Below are 24,809 nucleotides of genomic sequence, written 5' to 3' on the forward strand. Positions count from 1 at the left end.
GGGGGAAGCAGATGATGCCGCATTGATTTTTGGCCAGGCAATTTCAAGGAAAAAGTCAATTCAGATTTAGTGGCGAACAATGGCTGGGAGAAAATAGACAAATTATTGCGATTATTACTGGTGGAGAACAACAGCACAGGGTCTCGTTGCACGTTTTGCTCCGTGCACCACAACCTTGACAGGACAATAGCTGCGTTGTCATGGTAATATGCCATTTCTCCTGACATTTCCGAGATTTTTTCATCTCTCACAATTACTGCCGGCATGTTTTCTTTTCTGAAATGCCACCGTTCATTATTGGATTTACTCTGATAGGGTCCTAAAATTGTAAAACATATGGAAAAAATGAATGCATTCATGAAGTATTTGGGTGTAACTTAAAATTTACTCAGAAAAAGGGTTAATCCTGCAATATTAAAGGCAGTTTCTTCACCAAATCTGCACATTATGTTGGCAATGAACTCATCTCGTTTTATGGATCTTTGCGGCAGGCTTGAGGTTTTAGATATGAGTCACCCTTCACTCAGTCAATAGACCTTTTTCATGGCAGAGCTGTCACAGTGGGGAAACCACAGGTGTATTAATGACAGCTGCATTCTACTTAAGGGAGGTCCTGCTTTTTGTGCTTGGCGGGACTCTTAATGGAACCGAGCCGTCATTAATTCCACCTGAGCTTTCAGGACGGTGACAGGTCAAAATGTCTGCAGGAAAATGGCTCTATTCAGAAAACAGTGGTGGAATGTGACTAGAAAGGACACATTTACTGGACTTAAAGTGACACTAATCAGTATTTCAATCTTAAAAAGTGTCCTTCCGACTCAACTAGTGGGGAACGTTCCCACAACGTTGACTAACACTACCAATATTACCAGTACTACCTACACTATCAATACTACCATTCAAAAATTTGGGGTCACTTAGAAATGTCCTTTTTTTTGAAAGTAAAGCAGTTTTTTCAGTGACGATAACATTAAATGAATCATAAATCCAGTCTAGACATTGTTAAAATGGTAAATGACTATTCTAGCTAGAAATTTTTAATGGAATATCTACATAGCTGACAAAGTTCATTAATTTTATTGTATTTTGTGATCCAATATTGGGACTGATGACTTGTCTGGGGTGTCCCCTGCCTTTGCCCTAGGTCAGCTGGGATGAACTCCAGCCCCTCCACGATCCTAGTGAGGACTGAGCGGATAATGGATGAATGGATGGATGGATGGTGCATAACTGGTACAGTACCTGAGTATTTATATATAAACCAACATACACTACTGTTCAAAAGTTTGGGATCACTAAGAAATGTCCTTATTTTTGAAAAAAACATTTTTTTTCGGTGAAGATAACCTTAAATTAATCAGAAATCCAGTCTAGACATTGTTAATGTGGTAAATGACTATTCAAAATTTTAATGGAATATCTCCATAGGGGTACAGAGGAACATTTCCAGCAACCATCACTCCTGTGTTCTAATGCTACATTGTGTTAGCTAATGGTGCTGAAAGGCTAATTGATGATTAGAAAACCCTTGTGTAGTTATGTTAGCACATGAATAAAAGTGTGAGTTTTCATGGAAAACATGAAAATAATGAAAAAAAATATTAAAGCTTAATGGATTTATTTTAAACATCACTAAGGTAAAATACGGGCTTTCCAGGTTTTAACAGACAAATGCATCAAATCAATGTACAAAAAAACCCAAAACAAATCTGTATTTTAAAAGATGGATGTAGCCACAGTGATGTCACCTAATCATTTGTGTGTTTTAAAGTCTTGAGTTTAGTATTTGGCTGGTGCTATCTTAGTGTCTTCAAACCAGATGATAAACCCAAGGAAACCGAACACATACTCTGCTTTATCGCCTATTTAACTTCAAGTGGGACCGTAATTTACTAAATGAACATCATGCTGTATTAAATTAGACTTGAAATTAACAACTGAGACCATAAAATTTGTGAGAAAATACTTACTGAGGCAATAGATTGTGTTAGAAGTTGGTTCATTTTCTAATAGATTTCTATGTTTTACAATCAGAGATGTTGCCCCCTACAGGTCATTAGAAAGAATACAAGTCACTCTATGACTTGAGCACATTAAATTGAAAATTCTTTCATATTTTAACTTTTAAATAACATGTAAATGTAGGATCTATCTAGTGAAGGATCATCTTCCATGACGCTAAGATGTTTACCGGCAAACAAACTTATATCCGACATTACGGTTAATTATTAAACAACTGCGGGGTAATAACCTGGCGAATGTTTCGGTTTCCTTTGAATCGCCTCACTTATGATTCAGTATGGATTATGCAGTATCTTCTTTTATGCTGAAATGGATCCTGGAGGAATATGAACAACCAGCTGCAGCAGATGATTTATGATGATGCATGACCGGTCTCTTCTCCGCGAACAAATGAGTCGGCCCTCTCAGCATTTCGAATAGTCCAGCGTGGTGTGTGCACGCATTTTGGGGGGGATCGGCTCGCCTAACGACAGCGGCGCCATCTTCAATCCGTCATTACTTAAAGGCCTTGTGATTAGTGAAATGCTCATCAAAGTCATAGTGGGAGTAAAATGCCCAGGTGATCTCTATACAATCAATCAAATTGACTGAAGCGCACAGTGAGAGCGTTCGCACACACAGACACACACACACTCCCTGTCTACTGAGCTTTGCGTAAGCTCTTTCCATTAAACCTGCGCTGCATTAAGCATTTGGGTTAAAAGCTTTCATAATCAGGTGTGCTCTCATTTAGAGATTTCCTAGATCAATACTGTCCTTGACGTGGGAGCTTTGCCCACTAGTGTGTGGGTGTGTGTGGGTGTGCATGTGCAAAAGGACCTCAGAGTCACAGCTTTGGCCTCTCTGTGTGTGTACATATATATGTGTGTGTGTGTGTGTGTGTGTGTGTGTGTGTGTGTGTGTGTGTGTCATGTATTTGCCCCGTCTGAGTGTCTGTTTACTGTTTTCTGTCTGCGGGGGCAAACTGTTTCCTACTGTGCTCTCTTTATTCTCTGTTCAAGAGAAGCTAACAGTGGTGTCCTGTAGATACTGCGGTTGTTTTTCTGGCTGACGCCTCCTCAGTTGATCCCGAGGTCCACTCTACAGACTGCTACTGCAACAAATGTAGAGTCAAAACCCATTAATGAGCACAACACACACACAGACACACACACACACACACACACACACACACACACACACACACACACACACAGACATCTGCTTTGGTCTGCTTTCCTTTGCTCGCTTGGATTTTTTTTTTTTTTTTGCTTGAATGTATGTATTCATCTTAATTTCTTACCAAGAAGGAGCTGTCTGTCCTTCAACACACTGCCACCTGTTTTCCATGAAAATTTGTCAAAAACAAGCACGCAGTCCGCAGACTAAACCGCTCCGTCTTGTGTAACACGAGAGGGAGAAATTAGAGAAATGTTTCTCTCCTCCGCCTACCTCGTCTTCAACCTCAAACTTCATTTCAAACGAGTCAAATAAAGAAAACGTCTTGTTAAACTGATATTTTTTGCAGCTCGCGTTGTGCATTTTCGTGTGTTTTTATGTGGTGTGTACTTGCGCCGTTTATTTGCAAGTGTGTGGGCGTTCAGGGACTTTTAGAAAAGTATGCCGGCAGCAGCATTTTTTTTTACGAATGCCTCCTCTGCATTGGGATCAATACGTTAGGCCTTGAGGGGGGGTTGAGCTTGACCTATGTGAGCACTTTTTCATAATCACTTATGTCTTGAAAAATGCTGTTCTTCCTGCATAGTGGTGCTGTGATGTGTTCTATTTGACTCTCCTGTTTTGCTATTTGCAAAGGAAATACGGAGAGGCTATATGGACAGATGAAAAGATGCTGGAATTTTTTGATGGAATGCTGGAAAAAAGCAGGCTGGAATGGCAAAAGTAGGAAAAAATAAAGAGAAATGTCCCTACTGTTGGTCTGTACATGTACATTTTTATAGGGTGATGGGTGTAAAGTGAATAGGTGTTGATGTCGGGGGGGGGGGAGTTAGGGGACATGTCCTTCTAATTATCTAGGACAAATGCATTTGTCATATTAACCCTCCTGTTGTCTTCATTTACAGGCACCAAAAAATACTATTTCCTTGTCTGAAAAAAAATCCAAAAATTCAGCAAAAAAATTCCACAAATTTCTGAAAATTTGCAAAACCTTCAGGAAGAAAATTCCAATAATTCCTTAAAAGTTTCCCTTAAAAGTTTTATTTTTAAAAAATTCCCCAAATTTGGCAAGAAAATTCTTGCAAATATTTGCAAAAAATGAGTAAAAATATGCCAAAAAAATCCTAAAAATATCTAAAGTGGTTACATATATATCAGTAAAGCTACTAATATTTTCTTTAAGAACATTCACTTTTTGTGAATGTTCTTAAGAAACATTTTTAACATTTCTTTTTTCCACCAAAAAAATGTTCAAAGATTTCCCAAAAATGTTGAAAATGTGGACATCAGAAGTTTCACTGTAAAAATATATATTTTTTATCCCCCATTTTCAAACTTTAAAACGGGTCAATTTTGACCCGCAGGACGACACAAGGGTTAAATTGATGCAGAAAAGGTGCATAAAAATCCACCAGAATGCAGGAATTTTCTGCAATCTGGTGAATTTTTATGCACCTTTTCTGTCAAAATTTCCCCGGAGAGGACACCCACACCTCAGCTTAAAGCGTCTCTCCTCATGTTCAAATGAAATCTGTCCTCATGATGAAGTGTGACAAGACCATCAGCACCCCGACCCCAGATTATACCTCCATCTCTGACTTTTGAAACTTAAATCGAGCCCATAAATCGATTTCCGCCTCCTGAAATATTAGTTGTCATCAAGCCGACCCGCAACGTCTTCACCCCTGACACGGCCAAAGGTTTTGTGTCCTCACGATCTGTGACGCCTTTATTCCCAGCAGCATTCCACTGCAGCAGGCCTGGGCCCTGACAGAGCAGTCTGTGATGGCTATGTTCATTGTTCATGCGCTCAATAGGCGGCACATGGTGTGGGCCGCAGTCAGTGGGGCTAAATTTGTGCCTCTCTGCTCATTCCGGGGATATTTGCGACTTGCTCCTTGTTGACTGGTCGCGCTCCTTGCTGACAACGGGGCTCTGTGTGTCACAAATCCAGCCGGCTGTGTGCAATTAGGATGGGGATGCTCCAAGAGAGTGATGATATGTGGTGAATGATCAGCCAGAATTTATGACAGATCAACACATCATCATAAAGTAAATATATTGTCTATCTCTAAAGGGCGATTCAGGGCCATAGTTTAAAAAAAATAAATCCCATAAATTCCATCATCACTGTTAGATTAAAAATAATAATAAATATGTATACATTTTTTTATATTAGCTCATAAGTGATGGTTTAGAGGAGGTTGAGTGGAATTAAAGTGTTAGAACTAATCTGGATTAATTCAGTATGTGGCAGAATTAGCTGTAATGTGTTTTTATCAGATGCCTTTAATGTTTTCATCTTGTCGACTGCAGGCTACTTTGACAGACAGACGAGCACTGGTTCATAAATCAGTGGCCACATCTTTTCCCCCAGGGAGATTCACTGTTGTTTCCTAGGTAACAGGCGCCCCCACCACCATCACCACCCCTCCCACCCCTACTCTTGGTTTCTCTGGACTGTACCACTTCCACTGTAGGGTGGGAGTTGCCTCGTTTGTCGAACAGAAGTGCATTCTTTACGTTAAAACCGACTAAATTTAACACAACGTCACATTTTTAAGTGCGTTTATTCGCTTTAGTTTTAGATTAAATTCGGTCATAAATCGGAGAATAGATGCGTTATTAACGTTTAAAACGTCGTAGTAAACCCCCCCTCGGAGAAACGCATTCAACATTTCCTCGAACTGTCAGAATCGCTTGTTGCTTCCTATCCTAGCCTTAAAAGTAGTTAGCGAGCTAACGCATAGCGAGCGATAGCGTACTTTCACTGAATTCTGTCTGTAAACGCGAAAAAGTTTGCCGCCGGATAGAAATAGCGACAAGTGTAAGTCGGAGACCGTTTTTACCGTCCTGTACCCGAACCGTGAGTCCCGCTCTGAACGAAATAGCGCTCTCGGGAAGCTTTTGGTGGCGGCTGAAGTGCAGCTGGATGTGACAGGTTCGTCATCAGGTAAGCGGCAGGTAACGTTAGCTTAGCAGGTAACGCTAGCGCCCCTTTAGCTCCTGTGGTCCTTTAACCCAGTTGTTACGGCGTTGCGGCGGATGTAGGGACCCCTCGGGCAGCAGGGGTGGCTTAAATTTTTCTTAATGATGCCACTCCAGTCTCCCAAACGTGATTCGTGCTTGGCCGGGTCGCTATGCTAGCTCCCAATCACTGCCCGGTTGGCTAATGAAAACAAGTGCTTCATTAAAAACACAACCTCAGAATACATTACGTGGTCCTTGTGTTTCCCCCACTGCTTGGTTTGCTTTCTAGGACGTGCTGTCATTAAGTGGCTCATGACCTGATGAAACGTTTTGGGGACAGGTTTGGTAATAACTCATATATAATTAATTCCACATGTGATTTCTTTAAGCCCTCATTGTCATTAAGTGCATGTACACACACCCTCCCCAGAGCTACTGCATGCAACTACTTTCAAATGCAAACTTTGAAAAATGCAGTAAGTTAAATGTTGCCTTAATTAATGGATTGTTGGATTTAATTGCGGCGTGCAAGACAAAATAAAGCAGCTCTAATGAGACATAATTAGAGGCACATTTTAATCTACAGCAGTTTTCCTAAGCAGGAGCCATTACACCTGGGTAAGGTTAATAAGTTTTGATCAGGCTCTCTGGCGGGTCATGTACAATAATTGGTCCTTCTGAAAAGCTATGTCAGAATAGAATTGCACCAACAGGAAACAGGCAGCGGGTACACTTCTGAAATGGACTATCAATATGATAATGCAAAGTACTGCTTGGCTTGCCATTTGTGTGGAATATATTGTGTTAATTAACGCTATTAGGGCAACGATACACTTTAGTAAGACATAATACTCGCTAGAAAATGGGCTTTGTGTAGTCACAAATCTAACATTTGGCCAATAATGCTGCTTGGGACTGAATTAGCATCAGTTTAACCAACAGAAAATAATCAGCGTTTGAATGAAGTGTTTTTTCTTTTCAAGAGAGTCCCAATGCAGCATTGATCTTGCTCCAAAATACCCCAGTTGACCACTTGCTTTGCATTAAACACTTGTTTTTTTCCATACAATCATGTGGACTGGGTGTGTGACAGACTTACCAGAATGGGCTTCAAGCGGAAGGAAGCACAACTATTTGCTGCTTGATATTTGATTACGGCTAATAATAGAAAAAGACAGCTGCCTTTTCATTGATCTGTCTTCAGTGCCCTATTTCTGAGCCCTGTTTTTTTTCACTGTCGTGTGGAACTATCCAGTAGTAATTGCACGAAATACGCCGCGCACTATTTGTGCTGGGGGGAGAATTTTCAAACAGTTTTTAACCCTTCGGTCTTCATTTTCTGTAATTAGCCGTTCGTCCAGATTACGCCTTTTGTGTTTGAAAATGGAGCTGCTTTGGGCCGCAGAATGCTAAATCTGGTTGTGTGAGAGCGAGCCAAACCGTTTGGGGTCAGACAGGACAGGGATAATAAGAGGGGAGGGGATACCATGTGGGAAGGAAGTAGCTCAGCTTGTTTGTCTGCCAGGCTTTTGTTTGTTTTCCTGTCAGACAAATCTATTTAGGAGGTAGACTATCTGAGGTCTGCCAGTGGAAATTAGCAACAAGCAGGTCTTGTTATGCAGTTATTGACGGTTATTCGATAACGTGGTTATTGAGAAGTTGATTGCAGCCAAATGAGAGATTGATAAGCAGTGATGTTGCTTGCTGTTGTTCTGCATGAACAATATTGAGTTTTTTGATTACGCAAGTCAAGTTTCATCCTGCTGTTGTTGCCGTCTTGGAGCATTCCTGCCCGTTTAATCTCTTGTATCTCAGTACATGATACAGCGGAGTGGGACTACATTCACTGAAGGTGTAAGGTGACACTTTTGCTTTCCACAAAGGCCGATATTTCCCGCCTCCTCGTTCATGCCTCATGCAATAGCAGAGTGCTAATCTCTGTTATTTCCCTACAGGTGCCCTAATGCCTAAGATGACGTCAGTATTCATGCTGAGGTAGACACTTTTTCATCCTTTTCCATCCACCCCCCCACCCCCACCCCAGAACCTCCATCTCCCCCAAACATTGGAGCATCAGATTGTATATATAGCTATCAAAGCATAATCAAACAGTAAATAGGTTTGTTTGTCGCAGAACCGCAGAGCATGTTTATCCTCATTGATGTCAAACGAAACACCCAGGCTGCCGCGTCATTCACAACCTTTGTATGAGACAGAGGCCGAGTGTGAGAGAAAGAGGGAGACAGACACAGAGGGAGACAGACGGTACAGCTGTTCTATTGAATCTGGATCGAAAAGTCATGAAGCTGGATCTCTGACTCATCAGTTCTGTGACGCTCCGGTTTCACGGCTCATATGATGCCAGCCAGCATGTCATCAGCCGGGTGGAGGGGAGAGGACGGGCAGCGGGGTGGGATGGGGAGGGAGGAGGAGACAAACCAAGACCTCTCAATCTTTTTTTTTTCATTTCCCAAGCAAATTCTGATGCAATAACAATAACAGAAATGTTCCACTGCCGTGTAATTTTCCAGTCCAGTAAACTAAGGAATTGGATTGAAATAGAGCTTGAGAGATAGCTTTCAGAAATGTGGTAAAACATACAGGTGAGGGATGAGGAGAAAAGAGATGAGTAAGTGAAGAGGAGGAGGAGGAGGAGGAGGAGAGGGGTGTCTGGATGGCGTGGTGGATGAGTTTAGAGGACGGATGCTGAGGGGAGGTAGAGGAGAAACGGGTGGGAGGCAGGGGGGACGTGTGGTGCTCCTGTTTCCTGGGGGGATGGTGTTAAATGTGATGATAGAACACAGACAAGGACAGAGCTGATATTTAGTATGCAACTGCAGCAACACTGTGCTTTGTCGGATGACAAATACGTCTAGACTTTATATTCTCGAGCTTAAAAAACAGCTCAGGTGGTGGTGATTTGAATTTTAATGTCATGAAATTCACTGGGAGAAGCATGGAAAGAGACGCAATAATGTGATGGGTAGTTGAGCGGAGCATGAAATTGGGGAAATACCTTTTAAGATCAGCATTCAGGGGTTGTTACTGTAAGCGCAGTTTTCGCCCCATCACTTAGTCTACGCTCTTCCAATAGAGAGGCACTGAAAGCTGTGATTCAGAGCAGCGGTGTTGTCATTGGCTCGGGCTGTTAAGGGGCAGGGCCTTGCCATAGGCGAGTGGGCAGGAAGGGGCTGGCTTTAGGGGTGTGTGTGTGGTGGTGGGGGGTTGGCTGGAAGTGTTTCAGCCAGATAGTTGGAGTAGACACTCTTCTGCTTCCTGCCTTCCTGCCTGCCTCGCTCGCTTTGCTCTGTGGCCGAGAGAGAGACGCAGAGAGAAAATCCCTGTCTAGGCATGGACCTCCGGCTGCAGCACTCGGCAGCTCGCGAGGAATGACAACAGTTCACATGGTCATTAACTCCAGTCGCCGAGGCTGACGGGAGAGCTGCGCTGTAGCTCAGTGTCACAGAAGCTCAGGGTGCCTCCTGTGCTTGGGACAACTGACAGACAGAGGCACTCAGCAGAGCTACTGGATCCAGTGGAACGAGGTGGGAAAGAACCGTCATGTTGGCTGGCTTTTTCTTTTTTTCTTTAAAGGTTTTTTTTCAGGAGTTTTGCTGCAGTGTGCTGCATACCAGTCTGGGTGGGGAGGGACCAGAGGGAATGTTTTATCTGTGTGAGAGAAAAAAAGAGCGTGCGGCTCAAAACGAGGAAAAAAGGCGAAGTGGAAGAAAATATGGACAGAGTGGGATAACTGCAGAGGAGCTCTGGGAGCTTGCAGCCTCGCAGTCCTCATTGCAGTTTCCAGTCCTGTAATGGACTTTCTGTTTCGACTCCTGAGGGAGAGGCATTATCACAGCAGCTGACTTGCCCCTTCCTCAGTACAAATGTCAGGAGCTGCTTTTTTGCCACATGGGCTACATATTTTTCACTGTCTAGAGAAAAATTCGTGAGGCATGTACGCCGTCACTGCTTGCTTCGTGTGTTTTTTTTTTTTTTTTTTTTTTTTTTAAGAAAGTTTCCCCTTTTAACTGCTCCATGTGCAAACTGGAGTCTGATGTTTCTGCACTCTTTATGTATGTGGACACAAATAGCCGATGAGCTGGAACTTCACAGTTCTAATAAGGCCCATATCCTAATTAACCTTTTGAGTTAGATGGGGCATAGTTGATGTGTCCCTAGCTTTCCGCTGTCTGTCTACATTTAGCTTTGCACCAGGGCCCGGTGCGGTCAAGCAGTGGACATCATCGCCTGCATGGAAAAGGCCAGAGCGGTGTCATACGTCTGGCTGTAGATCAAGGGGAAGTGGGTGTTTTCTAAAATGGAACATCAGTCCAGCCCTTCCTGTTGAGAAAAGAATAGGGTAAATGTCAAACAAGCACAGAATCCTCGCTGGCAGACTTTGGACAGTCGACTCTCATGCAAATTGTACCTTGAGATGGTATTAAAAGGATTTGGTGCTTGGGAAGTTTTACAGACATCCTCTGCATGAAAGCGCTAGTGTGATTGCTCTGTGACACGAGGGTGAGTTTGCTGAATCATTCAGCTCTTGTGATTTCAAGTGCGGTTGTTTGAAGGCTTAAGATTTTGATTCATTTGATGTTTTATACCTAATATTTCAATGCAAAAGAGCTTTTATCTCATCAAATATTCTCTTCGCTTGAGTTCATGATACAGTGGAACTTATGAAAACACTTATTATCTCTGCAGACTTTCATTCAGTAGGTTTGGTGTCCTTTTTATCACATTATTTATTGGAACAGCACATTTCTCCTCCTGACTTGCCTGAGTCCCTGTGGCTAACCAGAGAGTAGTCAGGTTCACTTTAACAGGACAACAGCAAATTCTGTGCTACGAGTCTGATGAGGTGACGACAGCTCAGTCCCATATCATGAGCAGGGCTATTTGGGTCACTGTGGTTTAGCTAAGGCTATTATGATATGGGGCACGCATACCTGCTGACTCTGTGAAATGCTTCTTGTGTATGTATCAGTAGCTTAGTCCTGGTATAGCCTCTGCTGAGCTCACTCACCTATCCTTATCTCTAATGGTACTTGATGATACTGAACTCAAGGATCCGTAGCTTATGCCAAAGACAATTTCATAAGCATCGCAGCCTCCATAGTATTAAATACGAATTAGGCTGCTAGGCTATAGCCCTGCCCTGATCCTCTCTGGAAGATGCAAAGGAACATTTTGCAAGTGAACAAGCTGGTGATGTAATCCTGAAAGCCAGGTTTGTTAGGGATGGAGAGCTTTTTGATAAAGCCTTAACTATAAGGCACACTCATTTTCCATGACTCACTGGAAACTGAAAATGTTCCTATTTCCCCTCTACAATGAGGCCCTCTCTCCACGGCCTTGAAAAACATTGACCACTTGTTCCTCTTGGCCATGCAAATGACCATACAACTGTGGCTTGCCAGCGTAAAATGGTAATAAATGGAAATGAAGCCACTCAGGTACCCGACTCGTGTGCTCGTCTATCACGGTCATTTGTGCTTTTACTTTATTCCACTGGTAACACCTGGTAGATGCCATGGCAAACGTTGTCGCAAGCTTATGACCAACAGGAACCAGGTAGCTTATCGTCTCTGCTGAGCAAATACAAGCAGCCGAGATAAACTGCACCGCACAGCCAGAGCGCACAGATACCAGACTAATGGGTTACATACGTGGTATTCAGAGGTCAAGCCAATGACTTTCACTCGAGACACCCCAGTCCCGCTGACTCTCATTCAATTAAGCAGACTGACCAAGATAATGCCCCTGCCAGCTGGCCTTCGTAAGCGTCGGTAATCCATAAAGTCTAGTACTGTGATGCTTTTCTTCACATCTCTATCCTGCTTTATCAGGTCATCCTGTCTGTCCACTGTTTGTACAGGACACAAAGGGGACAAAGTCTTCTCAGGACCTAAAGATTAGTAGGATAATGTGTCGAATTTTTAGGTTTTATTTGAAATGCCTGTCTAGCGCATACTGGACGGATGACAATATTAGGATTAAAGATTCAGTTGCCAAGTGAAAACCAAGTGGACAGCCGTGCTATTACCCACCCACCCACACACACACACACACACACACACACACACACACACACCTAGGTGGTAGGTATAAAAAATTATCCATTTCATTACAGTGACATTGAAAAATCAAATAGTTGTATGATGTGAGGGCCAGATTTTTAGTTCTGTTTCTGTAGAATATAAAATCATTTATGCAGTTTTCTGAGGAAAGGCTGATGAAAGGTTTCAAACCTGCAGAAGCAGAGGCTGGTTGAGCCTTGAGGGATGAAATATATCACAATAAAATGTTTTATTCCACCTATTTTTAATAAAGACCATGAGAAAAAAAAAGTTTAATTTGAGTTTAACCACTTTGACCTGTCAAGGCGCACAAGTAATAATTTTTACACAAGGAAAAATACAGACACTTACATTTATACACATAATGCTCTATCTATCTATCTATCTATCTATCTATCTATCTATCTATCTATCTATCTATCTATCTATCTATCTATCTATCTATCTATCTATCTATCTATCTATCTATCTATAATAGATAAGGATAAAGGAACAATTTCGTTTTAATACACATTAAATAGAAAAAGCAAGTAAAAGCCGCTGGCAGTGCAACGCTTAGGTGGCCATGGTGGGAGACATGGGGTCGTGAGTGGTTTTAGGCTGCAAAGTCTGTATTGCTTGGGTAGATTTGCAGACTAGCATGCCTCGGGAGACCTTCACAGAAGCCAAGAGAGTGATCAAGGGCGATGGGCTCCGTTATCTTGGAATATGATGCCGTGTATGAGCGAAGAAGGTTGCACGCTTTGGGTAACTTCACGCAGCTAACTTTAAGTTTGTTATGTGCTTTCATGGCAGTTTGCATCGAATGCATTTAAGTGAAACCACTGAACATTTTATCTAACGCTTGTCTAATGCTATTGATGAGTGTCTATTGTGACAGTGCCTATCACTTTCATTATCATCAGCCAAGTCTAGTCCTCTGAGATTGGAGTTGACTCTTATGCAAATTTTAGCCTGAAATGGTTTTTATAAGGATTTAGAGCTTGGTTAGACATCTAGCTGTATGAATTAGTACTCGAAACATGCTGTGTGGTTGTTTCCTACCACCTAGTGTAAACTAAGCCATGCTGTATGTAAATGTAAAGCAGCTAAACTAGCCTTACCAAAGTCTGAGGCACAATATCCAAGCATATATCTACCCAGCCTAAACTAAAACTACATGCACTGCAGCTGACTTCAGCTCCAGATTTCCAAAGTAGTCATTATTGCCAAGCACTTTACTTCTACTCTGTGTTTGAACTGCCATCGCTCATAGGATGGGATGTTATTATATGACGGAGGTAACAGTTTTCTCTCCAGGACGACTGTTTGCTTTCCAGCAGGGGCTTTGCGGTGTCTCAAGAATGCAACAGAACTCAGTTGTCGCTGCTGAGGAAGTCCAGCTTTAGCTTGAATGCTATGGCAGCTAATTTTGTTCCAAACACTACTGCTAAGGCTGCATTTGTTGATCATTTTCACTGATTTCACTTTTGGATAATGTTTTGTGACTGTTAAGCATTTAGCAGTTAAATGAATGATGTGATCCAGCCATCAGGATTTTTCTTTACATTTTCTTTACTGGTTTTTTCATAGTAATTGTTTCATGTTAGTTTCTATGCAGATTTTGGGCATCTAATAACTTAAATAGCAGTTAAATACCTTCAGGATGCAAACTAGAGTTGTATACAGAGTGGGAACAGACATGTGGTCATGTTCCTGCTTGTTTTTTATCTTACTAACACCCACATGAGGGTCCTTTTCATCCTCATTGCTCAACATTTGTTTTGAATATCTTTCGTGGCAAACATTGTGTGAGTGTTGCCTGTTGAGTCCCCAGTGAACTCCTCAAATGGCCCCAACCAACTATTAGCCACACTGTCAGTCTGTTTGATTTTAGCTTTCAGTGCTGTAAACCCCTGCTTTCTTTATCCAAATCTGAATTTCAAAAAAAATGATGAATGATTGTGTTTCCCGACCATTTTAGCACGACTTGCTCATCATTTGAGGTCAGTCATTTTACACAGACATGGCGCCGACGTCCCTTTGCACACTCTGACAAAGTAGGTTAGCTTGATCGCAGACTTCTTATGGCTTCTAAAAATAAGAAGGGATTAATTGTTAAAGGTCATATCTGACATGATTCTTACCTGACTGTCTCTTCTGCAGCGATTTGTTCTCTCCCTTGGGAGATGATGTGAAATTAAATCCTGCCTTGGAGAGCGGCGCTTGGGCGTCAGTATGTATTGGGCGAGGAAGCTTCTGATCTCATTTCACATGATCAGCACTAAAGTGGGACAATATGATTAGCTAGACAACGGTCTAAATTCATAGGATGGAAGCAGTATAGGTTTGGTGGGTGATTTCAAGGGGAAGCATCTTTCTGCCACTAGTTGTCCAAGGAGGTCTGTGGGACTAAGAAAAATAATTGGTCTGATAAGTCATTTATATTTCTGAATACATGGTCTGGTCTGTATAGTTCTTCTGAGATTCTTGCTTTGATATTTCAGACTTCAAACAAAACTACAAACAGAATTTAAACGCTAGACTGTAGTTAGAGAGACTCCAGTTACAGAGGATGATGTACAATACTGAGCTGAATCCAAATCTAGACCTGAAGGATTGTACATCTGTATGGAAGCTGTTTATGCGGGAAATTTGTGAAGGGATTTCTTCTTTAAACAGTAGCGCAGATGGACGTTTAAGTCTCAACTTGCTTTCATTAATGAGTTGTGCATGTCATTTGCCTTGAGAGGTTGGTTATGATGTCGCTCTCGTGGCATTGAAGATTTTCCGGGTGTTTGATCCTTGACTTGCCTGTTCTCCATAGATACGTTGAGATATACATATATATATATATATATATATATATATATATATATATATATATAAATAAAAAAATTATAGAGTGTATATATTTATATATGATAACAGTAACAGGGTAATCTTTTAACTAGAGCTCTACGTTTTTACAACTCTCTTCTTTCTCCTCCCTCTGTCTGGTGTCCTCAGCCCCTTTTCCCGCCCCCAGTTAGCAGAAAAACATTTCCAGATGTGCCAAGGAAAGAGCTCCCTGCGCAGTAGCTTAGTAATGGATTGCGTACGCTCAAGCTAAAGGTCACTTCCTCAGATTGTTTCTTCACCAATTGTCCCCCTTCTCTCCCTCTAGACAGCGACCAGACACAGGGACCACTGCCGATACAGGTAGAGGCAGGGAGCACATGCATACATTCCTCCCATGAATGTAAATTGACAGGCTGTTGTCAATGAACCGGTACCTAATTTGGATGGTGGGAGACCAGAGAATATTGCAGGACACTGGACAGTATCATAATCGTGTCTGGCACTGACATATGCATCTGTCTCAGTCCCTCTCTGGCTGCTGGACGACTGCCCGGAATAGTGCTGCGCTGCGCGGTTTTCTATTGGCTGCTCCATCCCTCCGTGCATGGTTCTACAGTGCGGGTTGGACCCTGGGGCTTTTTTTCTATCTCCGCTCTGACTCCGTGCTCTTTCCCACTGTCTCATAGCACAGGGGGCTTTTGCCATTCACCACTTTGTATTGAATATGTGGGAAAGCCGCTGGCTTGTAGTCACCCTGTACAAAGGCACACAGCAGTGACCGGGGGACTTAAACTCAAGTGGCTTCTGAATAACCTCACAACTACCTTTTTTTCTGGTTTATCAGCCCCGTGTCCTTCAGAGCGAGCACCCCTCTGGGGCAGTATGCACACAAATTCAGATTGACACGCATAAACAAACACTACTAATGCCTGTTGAAGCCTGTTAGATAAATTGTTGCCCATCATATTAGGTGAGCCATTTTCTCACTGTAAAAATAACGTCACTCTGTTTGTTCCTTGTCTCTGTTTCTCTTCTCCATTTCAGATCGCTGACAGAAAGTGCCTTGTGAGACAACATCCCTACTTGAAGATCCTCGAGTGTCACCGAAGAGCTCCAGATTTTACCCTCTGCGGTCGTGACAGGACACGGCTCAGCTGCAAGCACCCCTGACCTTTGGTTTGTCCTTACCTGCGCTCTGCGTGAGGAAACTCTGAGTTAGGAGGCGGAGCTGCTGCACTGTTGGCCAAGCTGCCAAAGCTCAGAGAGAGTACAGACTGAAGACTCTAAACAATAGAAGCCACAAACTTTGTGTTGTCCTGAACTGTGCCATTGTACCTCAAAATAGCACCACTTTTGTTCCCCAACATCCGCCCTTGTGAAGATATCATCACTCATACGAAGGACATTTTGGGGACATTGGTTAAACCAGTAGAGCTTGTCTCCGAGCATGCCCCCTCTGCCTTGTCAGAGGTCTGCACCTGAGACTTGCTGATTGATGAACAATTAGCTCTTTGACTGACAAACTCCACAATAACTCAATAGTGCAGTCCCATGCTCAGGTCACAGAGACTTTGCCAGACCATTACCTCCAGTTTCCTGTCTGCAAGGACAAATCTAATTCACTGACCTGAAGCAGATCATTAATAGCTACATGTCCCATCAGTTTTAGTTGTTTTTATTTTTTTAATTTTTCTTTTTTTTTTTTTTACTGGAACACTCTGAAAGACCTCCTCAGAGGATAGCCTTCTCCTTAAACCAAGTGGCTCCACTCCATCCCGGCTCCACAGCCAGTGCTGTTGACATGGCTCTAAACATTGCCTCGATACGGGACACAAAATGGCTGACCCTGGAAGTGTGCCGACAGTTTCAGAGAGGGACTTGTTCACGCAGTGATGAAGAATGCAAATTTGCCCATCCACCTAAAAGCTGCCAGGTGGAGAATGGGAGGGTGATCGCCTGTTTTGACTCGTTAAAGGTAAGAACTTTCACATCACTGATGTGTTCTTTTAATAATGTCTATGAGTAGTAGATACAAATAGATTGTAAAATTAACTTTTTGATGATTCTAATTTGTCACGAGCACTACAGAAATCATCATGACTTTTAATTCCTTAGTTTATTTCTCCTTACACAACCTCATGAAACTAAAAAAAAACTAATCTAAATAATTAGATTTTATCTCTGCCATACCAAAATAACACCTGATGTAAAATGTTACAGCCTTGTGGTTCGTAATGGTCAGCGGGTGTAGGTTGTCTGCTCAAATTAGCATGTGTGTCAGGTCCACATGCTGCGCTGCAGTTAGCCTGCCAGTCTGACCTATGAAGCTAAAGGCCAGGAAGGTCTGTTGTCATGTTCACTGTCACCACAGATGTGTGCGTGTGTGGGTTTGATTTTTTCATACGGTAAGTTCATCTAATGTTACCTTGCCTTGTCCATCATCCGTACTTGTGGGCCAACATCTGATCGCCTTGAGTCGTTCCAGGGCATCTATTCCTGGACGGTCATCAGCTGTCACACACAACCAACAAACAACATAAACAGACGGAGCTTGTTTTGTAATGTCTTGTTCTCACAGATGCAGGAAAAGCATCTTAGTTAATGTGCCTTTTGCCAACTTAAATCCACCGCAGGGCCAAAAGCCATGTTGAAGTATTATTTCCTTTATAAAGACCTGTAGTTTATCTGGTTAGCCCCTGTGAGAAGCAATGTTACTGTTGTATTTCTGATGTTTGATGCCCTTATTATGGTCCCGTTTGCTTTCTCGTAGTGGCAAAACATCCTAACACCAGACACTTTAAAGTCTCCCCAATTATAACAAGGTCGATTCACACAGGCCCCCACATGGTGCAAATAAAATGACTGCATCCAAGAGCAACCTATTATTTTCAAGCTGTGGGAGAAAGAAAAAACAAAAAAGCAGATGTGACAGTGATAAATAGCCAAAGAAACTAGAGCAGAACACTGGAACTGTGAGGAGTTTGTCTTTTTTAAGTATGAGCTGCGGCTGCATTTCACATATACAGCAGTGCAATGTGTGGAGAACGTACGGTATATTGCATTTCTCAAGGTTGTTTACGAGGTCAGTGCCAAAAAAACTAGATTTACAATTCTGATTTGGAAAACATAAAAGGTGCAAAATGATGGACTGCATGGGACATTATTGAACTGTTGTCATAACCATCTTGAAATGCAGAGCGAAGTGTGATAAAGCCCTCTTCATTACAGGTCGCTCGAGGTTTTCTTATTTATTTCACACTGTAAAAACGAACCGCTTTTATGGCGCAACCAGCTGCTTTCTTGGCTAGGATGTAGCTCATAGCAAGACTTGCTCAAGTTATTGCTTGCAGTCAGCCAGTGAGTGACATTCTTTCCCAGCTGCCAGATTTTGGGAGCTCTTATCCCGTTATAGTTTAACGAGCAAACAGCTGACTCTAATCAGAACTGATTTGTTGTTGCACCATGCAAAGATAGGCCAAACATGGAACCTCTGTAAATGACATGATTTAGCTGCTCCTTAACAACCAGGCATCCTAGTGACCAGAAAGCTTAGCCTTATACCACCACATTTCATCTAGACTGTGCTCATTGACATTTCCTATACACACATTGGCTTTGAGGGAGTCATGGCATGTAGTGTGCGCTCAAGATATCTCTCAGAGGCTGCTGTAACCGCCCAGGAGAAACTTATTTATCCCGTATCCCTGCTCTCAGTTACCACGAATGAGGCATCTCACTTGCTCGCTCATCACCGCTCAAAAGCCTTTGCTGACAGTCTTGATGATTACATCAAGACAGAACGCTTTCAGGTTTCCATGGTGTGGGCTACATTGTTTTCCAGAGACTCCATGTGTCTCCTTACGGGATACTTGACCATAGCGACTCTATGGAGATTTTTTTAAAAAAAAAAGAAAGGAGGTCTTTGTGATTCCCCCTCTGCATCGACATGGCAACTTCACAAAAAGAGTGTAAACAGCCTGATAATCAATGGACACCTCCATTGGTTTCTTAGTTTAGAGGACAGTGTTCACTCAAGCCTCATGAAAATACTGTAATGCCCTTTGCCGATCCCTTTATTTTGAAAGCAGGATTTTTTAGTTTAAAGCAGTGGTTCCCAACCTGGGATCTGCCAGAGATCAGAGGAGGTGCACAAAGCTTTGTCAGCTCTGAGGCTGTGAGGTTAAAAAAATTAGATTTTTACATTCTGGATAAAATCAAAGTAACAGACTTACTGTGTCATCACAAGTGTACCTATAAAACATTTTTAAAACACATTTAATTGGTCATTCCTCAAAAATCCTTTGCTACTTCGATGTCCACACCTCCTTGACCTCTCAACCTCTGTCCACGCTTTCTTCAGGTTGGCACGCTCGCTCTCTCATCCCGATTCATTATTTTTGTGTGCAGTTAGAAAATTACTGACCTAAACAATGTCTGTAAAAACGTGTTATTTGTGGTGAAATGCAAGCAAATGACAGCATGAAGCCAAGCAAATTACGGCGACATCAGGAAATAAAACACAGTTCGGTAAAGCTGGAAAGATATTCACAGATTCGGACTTTCGGCATCAAAAACTCATTAGATACACGTTGTCAAAACATAAACGATGCCTCTTTCAAATCATTGTAAGGTAGACAATGTGCTACAAGGCCACTTTTATCAAAAGTAGCTGTCTTTCAGGCTGTAGAAATAACATTTGTGTCTGCGCAGCCAGCTGTGCAACAAGTGCACAGGTACTTTTATTTATCTATTTGGTAGGGACAGTGCACATTAATGAACACCTATTTATACAGCAATGGACGTAAATATGCCGGATTATAGCAACAATACTAATTTACATCCACAGTCCCAAGGTAAATAGAAAAAAAAAAAACATAATAGTGATACGTAGGACAAAAAGTCACAATAAAAGCACATTGCAAGAGGTACACAAAGAAAACATAACAGTGATGCATACAATAAAACATAGGACAATAATCCGTACCATCTGCAAATTGCAAAACCGCTTCAACAGCGAAGACAGACACAGATATTCAATAACTTCATTCTTATACACTGTAGTGTCACCAAAATCACTGCAGCATCAACTGGCTCCTGCTCGTCATAATACAACTCTTGGTTTGATATAAAATGAATTCTGTTGGTTTTCTTTGTCATATTTATTTGTGCTAAATGTGTTTCTACGTCTCTGTTAATTGTATGGTGATGCTGGTTGATCTGGTTAGCGCCTAGTCTGACAGTCTGTCCAGATACAAACATAATTTTTTTGTGTTTGCTTTTGGCATTCAGAAAAACAGGAATATTTCTCACATCTCCTTTCAGGACTTGACTGTTCAGCTGCTTGTAATATTGTTGTCTAGGAATTCTGTTGCTGCCATTGGAGGCTGCTTTGGGTCAGCCCATCAGCTAAAATCCCAATGCAGCTAAATGTATAGACAAAGAGACACAATTTCACTTTCTCTCTCCCTCTCTCTCGCCCTCGCTTCACCAAACAGCCCAGTGACAGAACGAGAATACAGGATTCTCTGTACTTTTAACTCCAACTCACCCCCTCTCTCTCACAAAGACTTTCCTCGTGACAGCTAAGAGAATGAATGCTTTATTATGCATTAGGAAATGTGTTTCGCTCCACGGCAGGCCGATTTTCACCCCATTACGCCCATATCGTCTTCCTGGGTCTTCTCATCTGACAGGGTTATCATGCCACGGTTGTGTGCCACCAGGCGTGACCTGGCCAATGATCAGAAGGGTCCTTTTCATAAACACGTGAAAGGTAACGCTTAAGAGTGGAGAAGACTGGGAGGTGGAACCGTGTCACTGGTAAGAACGCCAACTCAGTGGAGAATCTGACTGTTTGGGTCGTTGTTTCCAGGATAAATTTGCAGAAACACTCTTGTGATCACAATGGCTTCTTGCTGAACTCTTATGTAGCCTTATCTCAACTGTGAAATATTTTGGATGTATGCTATGCAGAGCCACATAATCATTTTTGACTCTTTTCGTCTATGTTTAGCTGAGTGTTTGGGCTTCACAGTGGTTGAAAAAAAATCTTATGACTTGATATTATGTAAATTACAGGTGTCTCTGACTCTTGGCTGTCATCTTTTGCAACGCAGCTTTTAAAAGCTGTAATTCATTTTAAACACAATACAGCGGGACCGCTCAGTCAGGCAGCTTTCACTGCTTGTGGCAAGGAGTAGAGAAGACATAAATGCCTTGTGTATTTTTCGCTGGGTATACATTACATTTGAGGGAATAATTCAATTATGACTCTTGTGTGGGCATCCATCTTTACCCGTGAGACCTGAAGAACAGCCCAACTCTTCAGATTTCTCATTATCTAAGTCTCCAGCAGGCAGTGAAGTCATCAGACCATGCATGGAAAAGGTTGGGGTTTGAATTTGCCAAACGGTCAGATTCATTCACCTCGCACAGAGAAGCAACCTATAGGGGCGTTCAAAATCCCTGGTTTTGCATTTTCCGTTACAGTGCTTTGCATGGGCGGATTGATGACGAGGAATCATTCCTGCTCTGTTTGCTCCTGCTTTCTCGATCATAAAGCTCGCAGCATCCTGACACGGCGCTGCTCTCAGCATTTCTATAGTGTAATGTCTAGGGGATTATTTTTGTCCCCTGCTCTACACTGTGGGCTTTAGAAACAGTCTCTCCATGCTGCGTTTGTCATCTCTCAAAATAGGACAAGCTGCTTCATCTCTGTCCAACTAAAGCTGAATTCACATTTAGTCGGGAGACACGAGATGGTTTACAAGGTGTCATTCATTTCCATTGAGACGTGACATCAAAATTTTGCAACAGTGACCTCAGCGACAGAAGCAGCAGCGAGAACTGTCGTCAGCTGTTTTTCCAAACATATATTTTAGATTTCCAACATGACTTTGGACTCATCATAGTCCAGCTCTTCTCCTCGAATCCAGAATAGTCCAAATCTTTCATACATTTGCAGCAGTGATGACTTCATCTCTGTTGAATTAGGAAAACGACATGCAAATTAAACACGCTCAGACAGGTTTAACGGCTTCCAGGCACAACATGACATTTATATGTCTTACAAGAATGTAGATGTCATTATATTGCCTCCATACAGGTAGCTGATTTCAGCAGCATAAACGTGGAGATGTATCACCATTAGTTAATCACACGAACGACATGATAAAAGCAGCGGTGAACAAACACAGTTGTGAGTGTGTGATCTATCCCTACATTCTTTCCCTTCCAGCTTTGACATGGCTCACTTCAAAACGTGATAGATAATCAATAGAAGCAGCACCGCGTCTCCAGCAGCGTCACATTCGTGTCGTGGTTGAAGCCATTTCCTTTGAGCTCTTTGATACTTGTTGCACCGTGACCATGGAAACCGTGACGGAGAGGTGACGGTGCAGATGAGTAGAGGGAGGGGGCTGTGGCAAATGAGCCAGAATACCCACCTTAATGGAGTAGCAAATGCAATCACAGCAGTCATGTGATGATGTCACACTGACTGTTCCTCCGACTTTAGCCTTTTGTTGATGCTTATCTCGCTTTTCTTACAATTTATTCCCCTAAGTGCTGTCTCTGACCATGCTGACAGGCTTTTATTTCTCCCGTTTACCGTAAAAAGTGGCCAGAACGGTCATCTCAGTGAATGTTTTTCACTGCACATAACACACATATGCAGATTCTAAATAAAGAAGACAGACTAAAAGAATAAAAAGACTAAAAATAAGCATCTCTTTTATGTAGCTTTCCTTTCTTACTGCAAGACATACGTGTCAAGGAGACCTTCAAGCCTAACAGCAGGTTAGATTCCTGATACCACGCTCTGTTTAGATTTTCTCTCCCTCCACACTTTTTTTTTTTTTGGATCAGTCACATTTTACCAGGTGACCACCACGCCTGGCTGAACTTCCATAGTCTGAGAGGTGGGGGGGATAGTCCGCTGCATCTCGGCGTGATCATGTTTCATCAAGTCGCGCTCGTCGGAAAGAAAGTGGGGAAGCAGGGGGAAACAATAGAAGCTACTTTCAGGTGTGTGGAGTGTTTTTTCTCATTTGTATCACAACCTCGGCGCTGTCCCCTTGGGGGTGAAGCGCCCTGGTTTCCCTCACTTGGTAAGAACATCTTAATCCGGACTGTGCTTCAAAAGAGCATGCTGTAAGTGTTTTTTGGAGGGGGGCGTGGGACGGCTGGAACCGGTAAATAAAGAAGCGAGGGAACTTGGAAGGAAGGGAAGGTGTTAATATATGAAAGGCTTGGGAGAGTAATGGAAGGAAAGGAAAACAAGTGATTCAACCGCAGGAGTAAAGAAATGAAGGTGGGAGTATAAAGGCTTTCCTGTCTGGCAAGGCCGAGCCAGGCGGGGAAGCAGAGGAACAATTTTAAACCAATTATCAAAGACTATTATTAAGATTTACGAGGAATGTGCCTGCAATCGTGAGTTAATCTGTGTCTCCAGAGAAACCAATCCAGACAGAAACCACACGGTGAAACCTAAACACTAATGAACGCCAAAGATAGTATTTTCTTAAATTTAGTGTTTCCTCTGACTTAACTTTGAGCCAGTTGCATTTGCATATTTTTGGATATTTAGGAAGCTTTGGTGAACATGAACTTTATGCCCGTGGCCTCATCCCCCTTCTCCTCTCTTGTTTTAAAAGATGGGCTTGGCTACATTCCTCAGCGTAATCCTCTCGAGCTGGGCCACACCCTGGGCAGAACAAACATGTGGAGGGGAATGTATGCGGCGCAGCGGGAGTTGGTGTTCCCCTGGGGTCATTCACATAGACACAATGAGGCACTGACTTGAGCTTAATGTGGGGCTGCAGTGGATGCGGCATGCTTTGATGAGCCCCTCGGAGACCCCCACTGCTACCGTTCCTTAAACAGGCCTCCTCGTACGCAGGCGAATGTGTGCACGCTCGCTGTCTTGCCAGTGCAAACCATGCCAAATTTCATTTGATCCGTGTGATTTCATCCCCTACTGCCCACAGCCTCAGTCTAGCTGATGTGAAAAAAAAGCTTCATAGATAGAATGAAGTAAAAAAGAGGGAGGAGGAAGTAGGATCAGCTCACTGTCTCATGACCCAGGTCCAGTTCGTCAGTCGGTCCTATGAACTAGTTTGATATCAAAAAGAAAAACATACATTTGTGAGTAACTGGAAGCATTTTAACCCTCATTTAGCCTCAGTCATAGAGGATGACAGCTTGATTTGTAATGGATGCTTGAGCCACATAGAAAGTCGATTCACAGCTAACTTACATGAGGTGGTTTCCTATGAGGGTTGTCACATTGACAGGTCACGTGATAACCATATCTAGATTGTGGTAATTTGTAATCCTGTTGACGACAACACAGCTAAACTCACTGGTTAACCTTTTCTTTTCCTTATCTGCCATGTTAGTGTTGTTATTTTGGAGAAAAGGATTTTACAACAGTTATGATTTACACTTCTGTTGTTGATACATGAAGGTGAAACTGACTGATGAACCCTCTGTGACATCAGCCGTAGGTTTTCTGAACAGCAGTTTGGAAGCTCAGTGTGGTGGCTCCACCAAATTCCCATTTAATCCAAAAATAAGCAAAGAGGTGGAGTGGGCTTGTGACAGCACCCACCTGTTACTCAAAGCAAACACCATGAATTATGCATAACTTTAAGCTTTAGTACAGTTTGAATGGCTGAATCATATATATATATATATATATATATATATATATATATATATATATATATATATATATATATATATATATATATATAT

At 42.3% G+C, this 24,809-nt stretch overlaps 1 protein-coding gene across 16 annotated transcripts in view; it reads left to right on the forward strand.

The window, feature by feature from the left end:
- Nucleotides 1-5,853: 5,853 nt before the first annotated feature.
- mbnl2 (muscleblind-like splicing regulator 2) overlaps nt 5,854-24,809 on the forward strand; it is a 59,441-nt gene continuing 40,485 nt past the window's right edge. For 5 of the 16 annotated variants that reach the window (XM_023291379.3, XM_023291382.3, XM_023291374.3 and 2 more), the window contains exons 1-2: nt 9,396-9,695; nt 16,098-17,028. In XM_023291379.3, the coding sequence (XP_023147147.1) occupies nt 16,855-17,028 (174 nt within the window). In that variant the 5' untranslated portion in view covers nt 9,396-9,695; nt 16,098-16,854. Of the gene's footprint in view, nt 6,134-8,105; nt 8,146-9,391; nt 9,696-10,517; nt 10,672-16,097; nt 17,029-24,809 lie in introns of those variants that run through there. The other 11 variants (XM_023291384.3, XM_023291380.3, XM_023291383.3 and 8 more) reach the window with 7 other exon arrangements.

The sequence above is a fragment of the Amphiprion ocellaris genome, chromosome 24, assembly GCF_022539595.1.
Source record: "Amphiprion ocellaris isolate individual 3 ecotype Okinawa chromosome 24, ASM2253959v1, whole genome shotgun sequence".
Taxonomy (NCBI): domain Eukaryota; kingdom Metazoa; phylum Chordata; class Actinopteri; family Pomacentridae; genus Amphiprion; species Amphiprion ocellaris.